The sequence below is a fragment of the Glycine max genome, chromosome 4 (assembly GCF_000004515.6).
Source record: "Glycine max cultivar Williams 82 chromosome 4, Glycine_max_v4.0, whole genome shotgun sequence".
NCBI lineage: Eukaryota > Viridiplantae > Streptophyta > Magnoliopsida > Fabales > Fabaceae > Glycine > Glycine max.
The window spans coordinates 6,420,374-6,437,451 of record NC_016091.4 but is presented as its reverse complement, the minus strand read 5'-3'; the positions used below and the strand labels follow the sequence as shown (position 1 = coordinate 6,437,451).

The 17,078-nt window shown below is 33.4% G+C and overlaps 2 protein-coding genes across 2 annotated transcripts; one reads left to right on the top strand and one right to left on the bottom strand.

Annotated features, from left to right (window-relative positions):
• The first annotated feature begins 1,017 nt into the window (after positions 1 to 1,017).
• LOC100803461 (U-box domain-containing protein 52) lies at positions 1,018 to 7,026 on the top strand. The gene is made up of 10 exons (XM_006578996.4): positions 1,018 to 1,670; positions 2,070 to 2,176; positions 2,310 to 2,431; positions 2,795 to 3,000; positions 3,089 to 3,155; positions 3,263 to 3,560; positions 3,933 to 4,034; positions 4,307 to 4,735; positions 5,738 to 6,493; positions 6,583 to 7,026. Exons 1-10 carry the CDS (start codon positions 1,469 to 1,471, stop codon positions 6,649 to 6,651), a joined length of 2,358 nt encoding a protein of 785 aa, XP_006579059.1. The 5' UTR covers positions 1,018 to 1,468; the 3' UTR covers positions 6,652 to 7,026.
• Positions 7,027 to 8,762: 1,736 nt separating this feature from the next.
• On the bottom strand, positions 8,763 to 16,370 carry LOC100790916 (RNA-binding protein 208). The gene is made up of 13 exons (XM_041014855.1): positions 16,212 to 16,370; positions 15,877 to 16,018; positions 14,923 to 14,984; positions 14,549 to 14,651; positions 13,296 to 13,372; positions 12,918 to 12,979; positions 12,703 to 12,790; positions 12,410 to 12,485; positions 12,015 to 12,045; positions 11,797 to 11,919; positions 11,025 to 11,110; positions 9,863 to 10,036; positions 8,763 to 9,395 (listed from the first exon to the last, which is right to left on the bottom strand). Exons 2-13 carry the CDS (start codon positions 15,982 to 15,984, stop codon positions 9,081 to 9,083), a joined length of 1,305 nt encoding a protein of 434 aa, XP_040870789.1. The 5' UTR covers positions 15,985 to 16,018; positions 16,212 to 16,370; the 3' UTR covers positions 8,763 to 9,080.
• Between the last annotated feature and the right edge of the window lie 708 nt (positions 16,371 to 17,078).

The following is a 17,078-nucleotide window of genomic DNA, read 5'->3' as shown; positions in this document are numbered from 1 at the left end:
ATTAGGGCATGAGTTTCTATATTAATTGCATCATGTTTTGGACGACCTTGTTTTGAGCCGAGATAATTTTATTATTTATTTGAACAAGTTCAATTATGATGTTAGAAATGTGAATGTGAGTCTTTTATCCTTTTGAAATATTTTATTTAAATGTGTTTTAAAAGTTTTAATTAATTCCTCATTCGTATTTTTTTTATTATTAGTATATATATGTGTGGGGTAGAGAGTGTCACAAAATTGTCTATAATGACAGAAAAAAAAAACTTTCAAAAGATTTTATCCAATTGAAATTTAAAAAATGATTGGGGTAAACTTAAGAATTCAATTATTGAGATTGAATAAGAAATTTGGATGTCAGAAGTTATATTTTTTTTAGATTAATTAAATTTTTAGTCCCTTAATTTTTTTAGATTCTAATTTTAGTTCCCAATTTTTTTTTTATAACTTTTGATTCTTTGTTAATTTTTTGTCGGCAGTTTTAATCATTTTAATTTTTTTTGTCTATTTTTATTTCCTTATTTATTTTTATTGCTCAAAATTAATTTTTATTTTATCAATTTTTAGTCTCTTGTTTATTTTATATTTAGGACTACTTTTGAGTAATAAAAATAAATGACAGGTTAAAAATGGATAAAAAGTTTTAGAGAAACTAAAAATAATGCTGAAAAATTAATGAAAGACTAAAAGTTATCATAATATTTTCAGGAATAAAAAAATTATAATATGAAAAAGTTTGATGGACTAAAAATTAAATTAATCCTTTTTTTATAACCATTTAATTTAATTCTTCTTTTTTTTATATTAGCAACAATAGAGGTATAATGCCATCGACACGTGGGATTACAGATTATTCATACAATTTATTTATAATAAAAGTTATTAACAAATGGGTGCAGGAATGAGCTTCGGTTTGTGGCTGACTACATAGCATTTAGTTAGTAGATTTCATTTTCAAGAAGGACGAAGTCAAAGATAGCCCGCAAATTTTGGTTATTCTCTCATGGGAGTAAACAACATTATAGAATAGAATAATCTGTGTGGTTGTCACATTCGGGAAAAATAAGCTCAAAATAGTTAAGATAAATCCAAAATTGGCTGCTACTTACATACAGGAGATGGTTGGTTATTTAATTTTTTTTTTCTTGTTTGAGGTTTTGAACATCAAAAGAAACAGGAACAACAAGCTAACAAAGTAAACAAATTAAACAGGTCTCAAGTCTTATGTTGAGGGAGGGACAGAGAAGATTCAAAGGGCAAAAAAAAAACGTCTTTGATTCATCAAAGCTACTTGAGGGTGCCACTTAACCAACAACAGATAGGGAAACATAAAACGGCAAAAAAAAAAAAAAAAGGAACTTTTGATGGTTTCTTTCAAAGGAAGAGAAGATAAGACTTTTTGGCCTTCAGGGTCCCTTTAGTTTGGTTTTTGTTCATAAGATTGCATTGGAACAAAAAGGCAAAGAGAGTAATGTGGCTGTCAAAGCATCACTCAGAGAAGAAGGATGGTGTGAATGGATTAGTAGCAGTGGCAATTGATAAAGAAAAAGGGGGCCAAAATGCACTAAAATGGGCAGTTGACAATCTCCTCACAAGAAGTTCAACTGTAATTCTCATCCATGTCAAGCTTCTCGCGCCAACTCTATCTCCGTCACCTTCTCTTTTCACCCCAAGTAAGTACCATACCTTATGCATAAAGTCATACACTATGCCATATGAAATTGGCATTAATGAGAGCATCAAATAGCATGCCTCCTCACAACATTTGTGCATGCTTTTTCCCCCCTCTATACCTTTTTAAATAATATTTTGTGAACACTAAATGCTAGTTTACACCACGAGAGAAAGAAACAGAAGAGAGAGGAGTGATAATGTGACAAGAAACTAGAGATAGAGATGGAGAAAAATGAGAGACGGTGTCCATGTATCATTGTTGTATTGTTTAGGCAATCTTGACAAGAAAAAGGGAAAAAAGAAGAAGTAAAAGATGTACAAAGGAAGAACAGATATTTAGTAGCAATGGGCTTAATGGCTACTTGATTGATTTCTCATTTCATTGATTGCGTTGGCAGGGATAAGTGCTCTCCTTGGCGATGATACTTCACTGGTATCTAAAGAACCAGAAGGCAATAACAAAAACGTTTTCCTCCCATATCGTGTCTTCTGTACACGGAAAGATGTGAGTTGTTGTTCCTTCCAAGATGCATGTTTGTGAAAGTGAAAACAAATATTTTTGGCAATGGTCTTCATCTTAGAATTCTTATCATCTCTTTGGTTATGTTTCTTGGTGGGGTATGGTGGATGGACCATAGATACAATGCAAGGACGTTCTACTAGAAGATTCAGATATATCCAAAGCACTAATTGAATATGCTTCACAGGCGGGAATTGAGCATCTGGTTCTTGGCTCTTCAACAAAAACTAGCTTGCTCAAGTATGCAACTCTCTTTTCTAAGTCGCATTGTCAACTTGCAAATTTTACATCTAGCTTCTACTCCACTACCTTCCATTCTGATAACACAAGCAATAGTTAATATATGGGTTTAAGGACGCATACCTTAATTTAAGGCATGCATAATTAGGATTATGGTCATTATAAACATAAAGCCTTAAAGTGCTAATTAGTTTGTCATGTTCCACATGATATGTACAACCGCTCAAGAGTTATCCTGTCATAACTTATGGTCACTTGCCATTATGAATATGTGTGTTATTAAACATAAATAGAAGCCTGAATCTCTGGCTTGGATGTGTCAGTATGTATTCCATTTCTTACAGAATATGTTTTTCTCATCAGAAGATTCAAGGTATCAGATATTCCAGGAGCAGTTTCAAAAGGGGCACCAGATTTCTGTACAGTCTATGTTATTGCTAAAGGAAAGATTCAAACAGTGCGATCTGCTTCTCGACCTGCGCCGGCCATTGTCCCTAACCTGCTCAGTCAAGCAAGTGTCAGGACAGACCATTCAGACCCAAATGTGCCATTGACTCAAAGCATAAAAGGTTAGGTTCGTCCCTTAAAGAACCACACATCTATATGTATATTCATATTATCAATATGCTGCTTACTAAGAAATGTGATTTTTATTAGAACAAGAAAGACATTCCTTTGATGCTGCAGCACCGCGTAGATCACTGGATGAATCAGAACCATTCAGGTCAGTGACATTACATACTACTTAGCAAATGTCTTATGAGCACCAACTAGTTCTTTGCATGGCTAAATTTGTTTTAACATTTGAAAACTAAATGCTACTGGAAACAGGTCACCATTCACTTGGAAAGGTTACAATGGAAGACAATATGGGGACACTCCCAAGCCAGATAAGGACATATCCTTTGTAAGTACCGGAAGAAAAAGCATAGAAAACTTGTTCCCTTCGTTGAACTCAGATTCAGGATTTTCCAACCATCGACTATCATTGGGCTCAGACATAGATGGAAGCTTCAGCTTAGAGTCAATGCATGATGGAAGGAAGTCTACGGAAACTGGCACTCCTCCTGAATTCCCATCCCTCTCATTTGAGAGTGACCAGCATTCATCTTCTACATCACAAGCCGTGGTAAGGAAAGTTGACAGTACCTATGGATCTGTTTGGTTGGAGAAAATATATTTTGTTTTCACAAGTAAATAAAAAATCTCATCTTGTTTTCACTTTGTTTTATAGTGAAGACAAGATTTTTGTTTTTATTGTACAAATATTTGAAAATGGAAACAAAGTAAAAATAAGGTTACATATTTGTAATTTGTTACTATTTATAAAAACAGCTAATGTTTATACTCATACCAAGCATATCCTTCATTTGTACTTTTTGCACTGCCTGTGCATGTGTTAGTAGTTCGAATTCCATAATTTAGTCACATTTTGTCAAAAAAAAAATGAAGATTTTCTAGAATTTTATTTTTTAAATTCTTGAAGTTGATGCAATCTTAGGATGACATGGAGGCTGAAATGAGGAGATTGAAGTTGGAACTGAAGCAAACCATGGAACTGTATAACACAGCCTGTAAAGAAGCAGTCACAGCACAACAGAAGGTATGAACTAATATATATCTGGTTTGTGATTAGAGTTTAATTTTCATGCACGGGTAGTATAAAGATTTTTACAATGTTAACAATTACAAATCACTTCATATATGACTTTTAAAATAATTATTGTTGAAGTCAACACTCTTACATACATGGCAATTTATAAATGGATAACCATATAAAAAATCTTTACATTGTGAGTACATTTTAATTGAATTCTTATGTTTATCTCTAGAAAAGTTCAATAATATGTGAGACATGGTATGCATGCATGACAGGCAGTGGAACTTCAGAAGTGGAAACTAGAAGAAGAGAGGAGATTGGAAGAGGCAAGGCTTGCTGAGGAAACAGCATTGGCGATTGCCGAAAAGGAGAGAGCAAAGTCTAAAGCAGCCATTGAGGCTGCTGAAGCACAAAAGAGGATTGCAGAACTGGAAGCACAGAAGAGACTCAATGCAGAAATGAAAGCACTTAGAGAATCAGAAGAGAAAAAAAAATTGCTTGATGCTTTGGTAAATGTAGATGTGAGGTATAGAAGGTACACAATCGAGGAGATTGAAGCTGCAACAGATTTTTTTGCAGAATCCCTGAAAATTGGAGAAGGGGGATATGGTCCAGTTTTTAAGTGCCTTTTGGATCACACACCTGTTGCAGTCAAGGTTCTACGCCCTGATGCACAACAAGGAAGATCACAGTTTCAACGAGAGGTAAGCAGAGAAACAAAACACTACATTTAAACAACACAGATTCAACTCAATGATTGGAAATTTTGGTTTCATAAGAGGTTTTGTGACGCATCACTTTGTTTTTCGTTTTTAAAGATTTGTATCAAAAATATATTTAATGAGTTTAATTGAAATGCACTATGGTGTAAAATAAAATACACTAACAATCAATCAAAAATCATCCTCTACCTGACTCTACTTGACTTTTAAGACAATTCTTATAAAAGTAAATAAAACTTGTCATCCATAACCATGTGTAATTAGATAACATTGTAACTTTTTCACTTTTAATATATTCTAATTAAATTTTATATTTTATAATTAAAATTAAATATATTTTTAGTCTTTCAAATTTAGATAATTATTTTTTTCCTTTAAAAACAAAATTATTTTATTAATCCCTCAAATTTTTGAAAAATTACTTATAATCCCTCTTTGTTCATTATGTTTATGGTTTCACAATTTGTAATTATTTTTAACCATCAAAATAAATATTTTTAATTTAATTTTTTTAAAAAAAAAATTTTGCGATTTTAAATGGTCAAAATATTTGACTCATAGATTAGTGGTCATTCTTTTTACATATTATAGCAGTTTTAAAGAAGAAAAATAAAAACATGAATATTAAGTTATGATGATTTTTTATATATTCTAACAAATTTAAATTGTTACAACTTATTTTTAAAGAAATTAAATTAAAAAAATTTCTGATGTAATTTTTTTTATAAATTGTGACATTATTAGCACAAAGAAATAAATGAAATAAAAGTAAATTTTTGAAAATTTGAGAGATTATTAGAAAATAAAAAAAAATAGGACTAAAAATATATTTAAATCTTATCATTATCAATCAAAAAAATGAAAACACAAAATGAATTCTTAGACCAAACATTCAAGTGATGATCAAGTCATACTAGCCAGAAAGGGCTAAAACATTTGTATGCCATGTTTGGTTGAATTGGTTGAATGTAATGCACATTACAGGTTGAGGTGTTGAGCTGCATACGGCATCCAAACATGGTTCTCCTCCTAGGTGCGTGTCCAGAATACGGGTGTCTAGTGTATGAGTACATGGCAAATGGAAGCTTGGATGATTGCCTCTTTCGAAAAGGCAGCACTCCCCCACTTCCTTGGCAGCTAAGGTTCAAAATAGCAGCTGAAATAGGCACAGGCTTGCTGTTCCTGCACCAGACAAAACCAGAACCTCTGGTGCACAGAGACTTGAAACCAGCCAACATCTTGCTAGACAGAAACTATGTGGCCAAAATCAGTGACGTAGGTTTGGCCAGGCTAGTTCCACCGTCTGTGGCGGACAGTGTCACGCAATATCACATGACATCCACAGCAGGAACCTTCTGCTACATAGATCCTGAGTATCAGCAGACAGGTATGTTAGGGGTGAAGTCAGACATATACTCCCTTGGGATCATTTTTTTGCAAATTTTGACAGCAAAATCACCAATGGGTTTGACCCATCATGTTGAAAGGGCCATAGAGAATGGAATTTTTACTGAGATGTTGGATCCATCAGTGCTTGATTGGCCAGTGGAGGATGCCTTGAAGCTTGCTAAGATGGGACTGCAGTGTGCCGAATTAAGGCGCAGAGACAGACCTGATCTTGGCAAGGTTATCCTACCAGAACTCAACAGGCTAAGAGACCTTGCTGAAGATAATAATCTAATTTCAGTTATGGGTAACTCTATGGATGCCCACCTTGAGAAACAACTTTCTGTGCATTTGGTAAGTTTCTATCTTGTTTTTGTTACTGTTACAAAGTTACTTCTTGTGATAAGCTTGCTATATGTATATTGTGCATGACTTTTTTTCAGGATGGAGGTGTCCATCATTTACTCGGTCGGGGGAAATTAGAGCAAACAATTCAGTCGGTTTTTTACTAGTCAAGACAGCATCCAATTGAACCAAAAAAGAAAGTATGTTCAATGGATTAAGTGTAAATTACTTAGGTGGATTGATGTTATACCATGCTTGCATCAAAAGCGTAGCCTTTTTTGAGCTAGAGTTTCACTATGCAAAAAACTAGGGTCGATGCCTATTAGACTAATAGGTTATCCTAATCTTGGACCTGATTTCTCTGTTATCCCCCTGTTGTTCCTTGAAAATCACACAATTTTAAATTGAAGTATAAAATTAAATATTAATACAAATTAAGTGGACAATATCGGGATAACTCAAAAAAGGACAACAGAGAAGTCAATTTGTCCAGTCTTTAACAAAAAAATAATTCATGCATAGATGTAACTAAAATGTTATAGTAAAATTATTTTACTTGTGTTGTTCAATGTTGATCAAACAACTTAGGATAAAAAGTTATCCTGAGATTTAAATATGTCTTATTTTGTTGTTCTTTATAATGTCCTAGGTATTTTTTTTTTATTTGGCACAAAGTCGTCAATTCAATATAACTATTTTTTTATTGTGATTCCGTGCAAGAAATTTTGCTAACATACCAACAACAAATGATCAGTTAATATATGTTGTTTATTAGTATTATTTACAAATTGTTCGCCGGTGATGTGCATATATAGCGTAAATATAAGCGGCAGAAGGGGAAAAAAAAGTCAAGCAGATCGAATCTATGTTCAACTCACTTCCATGTTTCCGCACATCAAGTAAAAACAACATATTGCACTTTTCAGCCAATTATAAAACAATCCGAGTTTGGTTTTTTTATTCAATCATTTTTAACTTATGCAGTAGAAACCTTGGGCGTGTCCTAGATTCCATTCCAGGCGGCAGACAGAGTGTATAGTTAGTTCAATCTCGTACATCTTCCTCTAAGACTTCTTCATTATTTAAATGTTAAGGCAATTTCACGATTCAAACATTAAAAAATTAACAGCACCTTTTACATTATATTCAATTATTTATATCTTTTCTATATACACGAATTTAAAAAACACCTTAAAAAATTAAACGGACATTTTTTATATCTTTTTTGATGTTTAAATAAAGTACATTTTCCTCCGCAAAGGTATTAATGTATAAAACCAATTCCACTTCTGCCAGGACACTTGTATAAAACAATGCAAGCAAACAAATTTAATTTTTTTAAAAGAAAGAAATTGCTTCTTAAAAAAAAGCATTAAAGAAAACTGATTTTTTTTAAGAAAAAAAATTGTTTAGACAAATACATCAAAAAACTGTATTTTATTAGGAAAAGAGATTTTTTTAATAAAAAAAAAAACATAAACAAACAGGCTTATGTAGCAATGATCTTAATCAGTCTCTTTGTAATACAATCAAAATTTTCAATTTACAAGGAGAAGCTAAAATTTTTATCACATGGAAATTAATCAAGACTGGTGGTAGTCTGAAATTACGTAATAATGTCTCAAACGGTAAGAAAGCAGGATGCCGTAATGTAATAAAATTTCTATTTAAAAAAAAAAAAACTGGCAATTCACCCAGAAAACATAATTAGCAAAACATTCTTATATATAAGATTCAATTACTTAATTTACTAAGATTAAAAAAATAATTAATTTAATTGATGATAATAAATTTATACGCTTTTCCAAATATACCATTGTCCATAATTATTTATGAAGTATATCTTTATATAAAAGAACAAACAAATTTAAAAAATTTAATCTTATAAATAAAAACGGAGATAGCATACATCCACCTAAAATCTTTGTTACAGATTTATTATAAATTATTCAATTCTAAACAATAATTATCTCGAACAATTTTGACACATTATATAAAGCCAAAGTGAAATAGGTCATGCAAGAAGAATAAATCAAGTGACATACAAGTTTAAGCTTAAAGCCAAACGGTTGAAGGGCGCCAATGACATTGATTCAAGTGCAATCGAAAACAAAAAGTTAAAGACGAGCCAGAATTAACACGACGTTTATTTTTCCAAAAGACAATCTTTGTTACTGATATCAAAAGGTAGTAACGCACTAGCGCATCGGTATTTGATCCATGAACCAGATATTCTGCCTTTCACGGCACGAACAGAAAACAAAAAGGCATAAGATTATTAACACGAACTTGAGTCATACTTATATATAAATATAATACACAATAACATTGATGAAAACTACCCAAACATAAAATTCGCTGCTCTTTCTAGCAAAACATAGATTCCTCTTTTTCGAGCCATCAAATCCTCATTAGATCAAACAATACAAAATACAACACGACGTAAAAATTAAATAAATATCAAGCCACGATAATACCTCAATAAAAAAAGCCCAGTATGAAAAGGACATGCTGTGGGGAAGCAAAGAGAAATGTGATGCACATCAAAGCCCCCAGAAGATAACAATGCAACTGTGAATCTGCGCTGGCCAGTGTGTCAACGATAGTACATAAGCTGCTGTCTCGATGAATTACCGGTATATCCATCATACATGGCTTGAGATGCCCCAGAGTTTACGCCCATCGAAGCTGGAGCTAGGCCATGTTGTCCAGTCATTTGCAGAAGAGTTTGACCTGAAAGACCAGATACAGCAGCCTGACTCAAGGCCAGTTGGCGCTGATAAGCCAACAACTCCGCAGGAGAATACCCTTGGTTCATCCCTGCAGTGGGAAGTATTTGATATGGTTGAGCAGGAGGAGGTAGTGGGTTTGAAGCCGTTCCAGGTGGAGTTGGTTTACTACCCCATGAACACTGCACAAATCAAGTCAAATAACTTTTATTCATTGGCATCTCATGAGTAAATACCTCTAGCCTTAAAAAATAAGCAGTAGTAGAAAGAACATGCATTTAATTGTGTTATGATGCTTCCAGCTAGAGGTGCATCACATCCATGGAATTACATTTGAACTTCAAATTTCTAAAGCGACAATATAAAAATGGGTCCATCAATCCATAACAGGCATGGAGGAAGGCTGTAAAAATATGGCCTTGCCATCTTAATCAGCACCCCCAGGTGGGGACAAGGTAAGTGTAAGTATACATGCAAACATGAGTCTCTACATGCGAGTAACGTGATCAGCCATTGGCAAGAAGAAAAAAAAGAGAGATCACCATCCCTACTAGGCAATAGGCATTATTATATGGGGCAACCATCAGCCTCAACAAAGAATAGCAATTAATTAGTTGACCAGATAAGCAACAAGTGAAAGAATTCTCACCTTCATATTCTTCCCACGAACAAGTCTTCCATTAGCCATCTGAATGGCCAGTGCAGCTTCGTCATGAGTGTTGTATCTGACAAATCCAAAACCTTTATCCCTCTGAACTCGAACCTCCTCAATCACCCCAGCCCCCAGTGCATGGAACTGACAATGAAGTTCAGCTTGTGTTACCTGTGACCTCAAACCACAAATAGAGAGAAGACAAGTTACTTTATCAAGAAGCTTGTGAAGTAAACAGTTCATAATTTGTGAGAAATTGCAAGACTGAGATTCAGATCAGACCAATATAATGCCATATGGTCACAGATTTGACACACGTTCATCAATAAGTAGATAATAGGAAGGAGCCTTAAAATGCTAAGGAAGCCACACACATCAAACACACTGCAAAATGCAGTCCACTACATCTGCAGTTCCCCACAAATCAGTGGGATGTGTTTTTTTTCTTCATCAAGGTCAGGTAGAAAACAAGACTTAAGTGTAAAAGAGATTGAAGAAATTGTAAATAAACAATGATAAGTTGATAACTGCGCATCAGAAGAGAAGACACATTCTTTTGGCTACAGAATCCCAATATCAAATGAAGGGAAAGGGAAGAAGGGTAGGGTAAGCGAGAAACTGACACTCAGGTGCCTCCTAAGAAATCTGAGTCACTATTGGCAGGCAGATTCAAAAACACTTTTGAACAGTTAAAAGAAATATTATATCACGTGACACATGGGTCAACACAAGAACAAAATTTGCAAAAATTTTGAATACACTAATTTAAGTTCAATTCAATTATAATGCTTGACAGGCCAAGGCATGACTGTCCCAAACCACATGTAACTAGGTATTCATGCAGTTGGAAAGATTGAAACAGAAAGCCATCTTACACATGTTATGCAATTTTTCTGGCACTTTAGTTTCATTATTGTTAAGTTGAAAGTAATGTAACATAACCAGAAATACAAGGGTGATTTAGATGTTGAAAAATATGCACATCTCAATAATCCATCCAAAATTATGTTTAAAGCCAATTCTAATAAACCAAATCAATCCCCTAATACTTAAATATTTGTTTTCCATATTTGTGAATAAAGAAATGAAATTATAGTTTTGTTCTTACTATGTAAAAATAAAAACCACAATATTTCATTCTTCAATTCACACAACTTACATCATGAGGAAGGTTGCCAACATAAACTGTGGTGTATGAAGGATTGTTATCAGGAGCATCCTCATTGTTATTATCTTGACCTCCATCTGTAAAACACAAAAAAAATTATCTGTCAATGTCAGCAATCCTAAAATTCTCAGCCTGTTTACAGAAGTGCATAGGAAACAGAGGAGCAAAGGAAGTCATACAGCTTAATGAGATCCCAAATCCGAAATTACAGTCACTGTAATCATTTAATTACTCTATAAACATAAATACAGAAAAACTATCCCAAAGAAGTAGAGAATAACACACATTGTTAACTAATATTAGAGTATGTAAACACAACATTTATCCCATTCAAACTAAAAAAGCTATGCTATTTGTGTCTACCTTAGCTCTTCTGTTGTACCCATCCCCTCTAAACATGTTATGATAGATGCATAGAAGTACATAATACAACAACCCCAGTATGTTACCAATGTATGCATCAGATCTAACAAATCAAGCAATTAGAAATCTAGTGTCATTTTCTAGAAGGTAAGACTAGTGTCTAGCAAATGTGAACCACCAAAATACGCATGCTATCCTAATTAATAGGTGTGGTTGGTTACTCCATTATACATTTTGAATCAGTATGATATCATTCAACATAATGAATGCCAAATATCAGCCAATAAAATATCCCAGATCTGGAGAAGAAAACAAATTTAAACTAGAACCTTCATCTATATTTTCATGGTTTAACAAATGTAGGCTCAGGCTCTTAGCTATCTAGAAAGGTACATGGTACCTGAAGATCCATTTGTAAGCACAACAGCATTTTGACTGTCATTAATCTTCTCTTCATTGGAACTGCCACCAGCACCCTTAGTTGCCCAGTTGCATCGTATTTGCCTATTTCCCAGCCACTTACCTATATGATGCAGGAAATGCCACAAGTTGGTATGAACAAAAAACATGACACAGAAGCAGGGTACAAATGGCACAAAATTACATAACATGGCTTACCTGTCATATCATTTATTGCACTTTGGGCATCCTGCATATCAATTGCATTAAGGCATATCATTTCATTAATTCAGAACATAATTAACATAGCTACACCAATGACCAACCTAGCATCTAACAAAAAAGCAGTAACAACAATTTGTATAGCATTTGAAATGAAGATTTTTATTGTGGGAATCATTGAGTATTCTGATCTTGTTTAATTTGGAAAAGAAACAATTCTATGGTTCTTTATAACACTAAATGAATATTTAGTTTAGCTTATTTTGGGGGGAAATTGCTTTCTTTTTTTGTGGCTTACTAAGAAAGCTTTTGATCCCCCCCCCCCCCCCCCTTTCAGGATGGTTCATTGGTCCATCTCTTCAGTATGTTCCATTGCACAGAATAAGCAATACCTGATGATCACGGAAAGAAACAAAACCATATCCTTTTGACCGACCAGTTTTGTGATCCCACATAACCCTTGCATCACTGCAAATAATAAGAGAGAAGATGAAAAGTAAATTCCTGAAATCAAAACATCTTTCAAGGCTGAGTAACTTGTTGAAAAGTTCCCCCCACATCAACTATCTTCAACTTGTCACCGCTAACAAGGACTACAACAGTCACCATAAAAAAAGATATATCTTGTGCTAGTGACCAAAAATATCGCAACGAAGAAAAAAACAAAAAGCAATGAGGAACTCACGAACAACTAGGATAGACTGAGAAGCAAGCAAATAAAGTTGCATCAGTAACCTCTGGACTCAAATCACCGACAAATATATTGAAGTGCCCTGATGATTTTAAACTAAAATTAAAAAATAATACAATTGAAAATAAAAATAAAAAAAAAGAGAAAAAGAATGCCCCCAAGAAGCAAAATAATTGAAACCAACAATAAATGGACTGCTTAAAATTAACCTGACGTGTCCTCCCTACTGCTATTGGCATATGCCCAATTCACCTTAAGTGCTTGACCATACCTGCAAACAGAAATAAAAAGAAGAAGAAAAAATCAATGCAAAGTAGCTACATGTTAAGTTAAACTCTCAGAAGCTTGTCATGACTCACAATTTGCCTAATTAAAACATCTGTAGAGCCATTACAATATTACAATAATAAGTACAATGCCAAGTAAATGATAAGTTATAAGTCTATCAGTAAAAAAGAATATAGAAGTTAAAAATGATAATTATTCTTCTATCTCCAGAAAAGCCAGATGGAGAATGCCTTTCCAGTTCACATCCTACATGCAGATTTACTGAAGAACTTGAATGTTGTATTAAACAAAATGCTTACAGTTGTCGTCCATGCAATGTCATTATTGCAAGGGCTGCAGATGCTCGATCGTGGTAGTCCACAAAACCATAAGAGGACTGTAACAGTAATTTCACAGTAAGAAAAGGGCAAAAAAATAAGCAGAAATCAAGTTTATAGTAGAGAGCACAGATAGTAGGCATAATAAGGACTGGGAAAAGAATATAGTATGCAGATGCTAAACTAACGTAGCATTTGGCCAATTTTTTTTAGCTTAAAAGTTACTTTAGAATTAAAGTTAAAAATACGAGCTTTAAATTTGAAGTTGAAGTTAAATTGTTTGGTAATTCTATAATTTTTTAAGCTTAAATTACTCTTAAGTTCAAATTTCCTCGGTAGTATGTTATTGGATCTTGGGATTTGAAATAAAGAAGGAAAAGTAGAAATAGAAGCCAAAAGCTCCTAAAACTAGTGTTTTTAAAAAGGTTTTTTTTTTGTGTTTTCTCTTATTAAATAAGATACTTTTGAAAAGCTCCTTTTAAAAAAAAAACTGTTTGGCCTAGCTTCTCCTTACAAAGAGAAGAGTAGCCCAAAATAAGTTGGACCAAAAACTACAAAAAGCCACTATCAGGGAAATTTCACTGTGCACCCCACAAAAGAACTGACTAGCATCTATTGACAAAAGGCACGCAGGCAGGATGTATAGCAATCTATGTTAGCTGATGCATTTACTCTCTCACACAAAAGCTCTCATCTTTCACCATAAACAATTACAAGTTAGAGAAGCCATTTACTCTTCCAAGGTTGGTAAAAAATTATGATAGGCAAGAGGACAAAATCACAAAATTTAAGGCGTCACCAAGATTGTATTACCACCCCATTCCACACAGCAAGAGGATTCTAAAGAAGGGAGACGATGAAAACTCTAATTCTCTGTTAGTAAAGGGCATATCATTCAAACAAATTTTGTACTGATATGCACTTTCTCAGAATATGATGCATATCGATTCAGAACTCCTTGAAAACCTATCACCTTTGTAGATTGATTAAAGATTCCTAGGAGAGTTCCCTGAGAAATTCAGAGTAAAGTAACTCTAAAATCTAAATTCTTATGCGAACCAGATTTTTTAAAAAATAAAAACAAAAACTTACTCATCACTAAGGAAAAATAACAGAATTGTTTTAGTTTTAAGACAAGGCCTGTTAAAATAGGTCATTTATGAGCAGCGTAGTAATAATAGTAACAACAATAATGATCATCAACAAAGAACATAGAGTTGACTACTGAACCAAACCTTTTCTTTTCTTATGAGCTTGCAGCCAGCAAGAGGACCAGCACTCTGAAAAACTTCTGCAAGAAGTTTATCGGTGACATTTACATGAATATTTCCTACATAACTGAAAGAACAAGCTTCAGATCAATAAGGTATCAAAGAGGAAAACTGTACTACTTATATTACAGTGATTATTTAATACCACATTGAACTTCAGTAGCATCAAACTTATCTCTCAGAAATTCAGATTAGTTAAAAACACCATTGTGCAAAAGAAATTTGCATCAAAAGTTGTCAGAAATTAGGTTAAAATGGAAAGCTTTCATACTTGGGCACAAACATGAAACTAGGGACAAACAACAGCATCTAAAATCCGAAAGAAATCCAACACTCACACACTACGGCATGCAGACGTATCAAAACCAGGAGGCACATTTCCACTTGGAACAGGCTCCATCTGCAAAATTTTCAAAACAACAAAGAATAAAAAAAATGGAGAAAAGGAAAGAAGGTCCAAGCAACTATAGAAAGAAACCTTAAATAGAATCAAAGAGAGAAAAGAATTTATAATATTTAGAAACAGTATAAGACTGAGCTATTTCTCATAATCAACCAATTGCATAAAAAAAAATAGGGCATATTTCATAGTCGTCAAAAACAATTTTCTAACAGTTCATCCATTGAATGAGACAACTATCTATGCTTTATGGGTCCACAGGTTAAAAATTCTTGACATATCTTAGTAGACTTTGACCGGGTAAAGACATTTTGGCAATCATTAGGTTCCTTCTATTGGCATATCAATGACCTAAAAGTTTGGGACCAAAAATAATTGCAAATCACAAACACAAATAATACACTAGTCAGTAATAGAAGCAACAATTACATCAAATTGACAATTCACGAGACCTTAAATGACAACAATAAACCGCAGCAGCATCAATTTCCTTGATGAAAAAAGAAAACTATATGGATATGCACCAACAAAGTTGATGCAAACAAAACGATAATGAGTAATTATTACTGTAAAAGAGAGTAAGGAAACAGTAACACTAGGGAAATCAATTGTATTATACAAGGCTGTGAATTGTGGAAATGGCCTCAAATAAGTTTTGCTGAGAAATCGGAAACAAATAAAAACGACACGGATACCCTAATTACGTGAATTGTATGTTTTTTTTTTTTCATTTCATTCGCAAGCCCTATTTTCTTCTTATAACGAAATGGAACAACGCAACGCAAATGCAATTCGTCACCGATGCACAAATTCGATAGGGAAATGCAGCGTCGAAAGCGTTTATTGAAAAAAAAAAATGAAAAACAAAAAGATGAATTTGAGGTTGATTAACCTGAGACATAGCAGCGGCGAGCATGCCAGGGTGGTACATCTGCTGCTGTTGAAGCAAAGCTTGCTGCATGAGGGCCTGTTGTTGCTGCAACTTTAGCCTCTGTTGCATATTCCTCTCTTAATCCCGCGATTCAGAGAGATTCCTGATAACACAAAAAAAAAAAAAGAGGCAATTATCGCGACTATGTCGTAATTGAAACAAATCGAGCGAGAAAATAATAATAATTGTAATTATAATAATAATGATGGTGAAATCGGCGATTGAAATCTGGAACGCATGCGAAATAGATTGAAAAAGGGAATGGATTTGATTTTTTATTTTTATTTTTTTCTGACCGTGATTCGGAGACAGAAGAAGACAAGACAAGGCGGTGAATGACGAATGTTGTGCGTTGTGTTTGGTTTTGGATTTTGCAGTCTCGAACGATTCTCAATCAATCCTCCGACCTTATTCTGCCAATCTCATGTCCATCCACTTCCAGTGTGTTTTATTTAACCCGGGTCGCGTGACCAAATCGGGTAAACCCGTTTACTTTTACCGGTTCTTTATCACACCTAGTGGTATATCATGAAACAAAGTTATAACTATTTATTTATTTTTTACATTGATTTGAACAGAAAAAAAAAATAATCAAGATAGGAAAAGGTCTAATTTATCCTCAACACTGAACAAATTTACTATATGATTAATAATTTCTATTATTTATTTTACTCTAATCCACTTTAGAGAAGTCAATTTATGTATGTTATATTTGTTTGAGTTTAAATATTTTTTATTTATGTAAATTTATGTTTTTTTAATTTTAATCCCTACCGGTGAAAATTTATCAGAACTAAAAATAAAAAAATTAAAAGGACTAAATATAAATAAAAAAACTTACAGAAACAAAAATTTAAAAATCATATATTTTCTGTTCATGCCTAACAAATCAATATATTAAGTATTTGCTTGACTTTTCAAAGTAAGTGTGTATTTGTATCCTCATATATCAAGATAAAAGTTCATTTAACTCTTTTGAAAAATATATGTATGTATGAAAATTCATAGTTACAAATGTTGGTATTTTTTTAAGGTTATGTTTGGATTGATGGGTAGATGGTGGATTGGAGAGGAATAAAATAAATGAAAAAATCGATCTAATGTTTTTTTTTTAAAAAAAAGTGAGGATAGATTATGTTATAAGTCCTTTTCGTAACATCCTA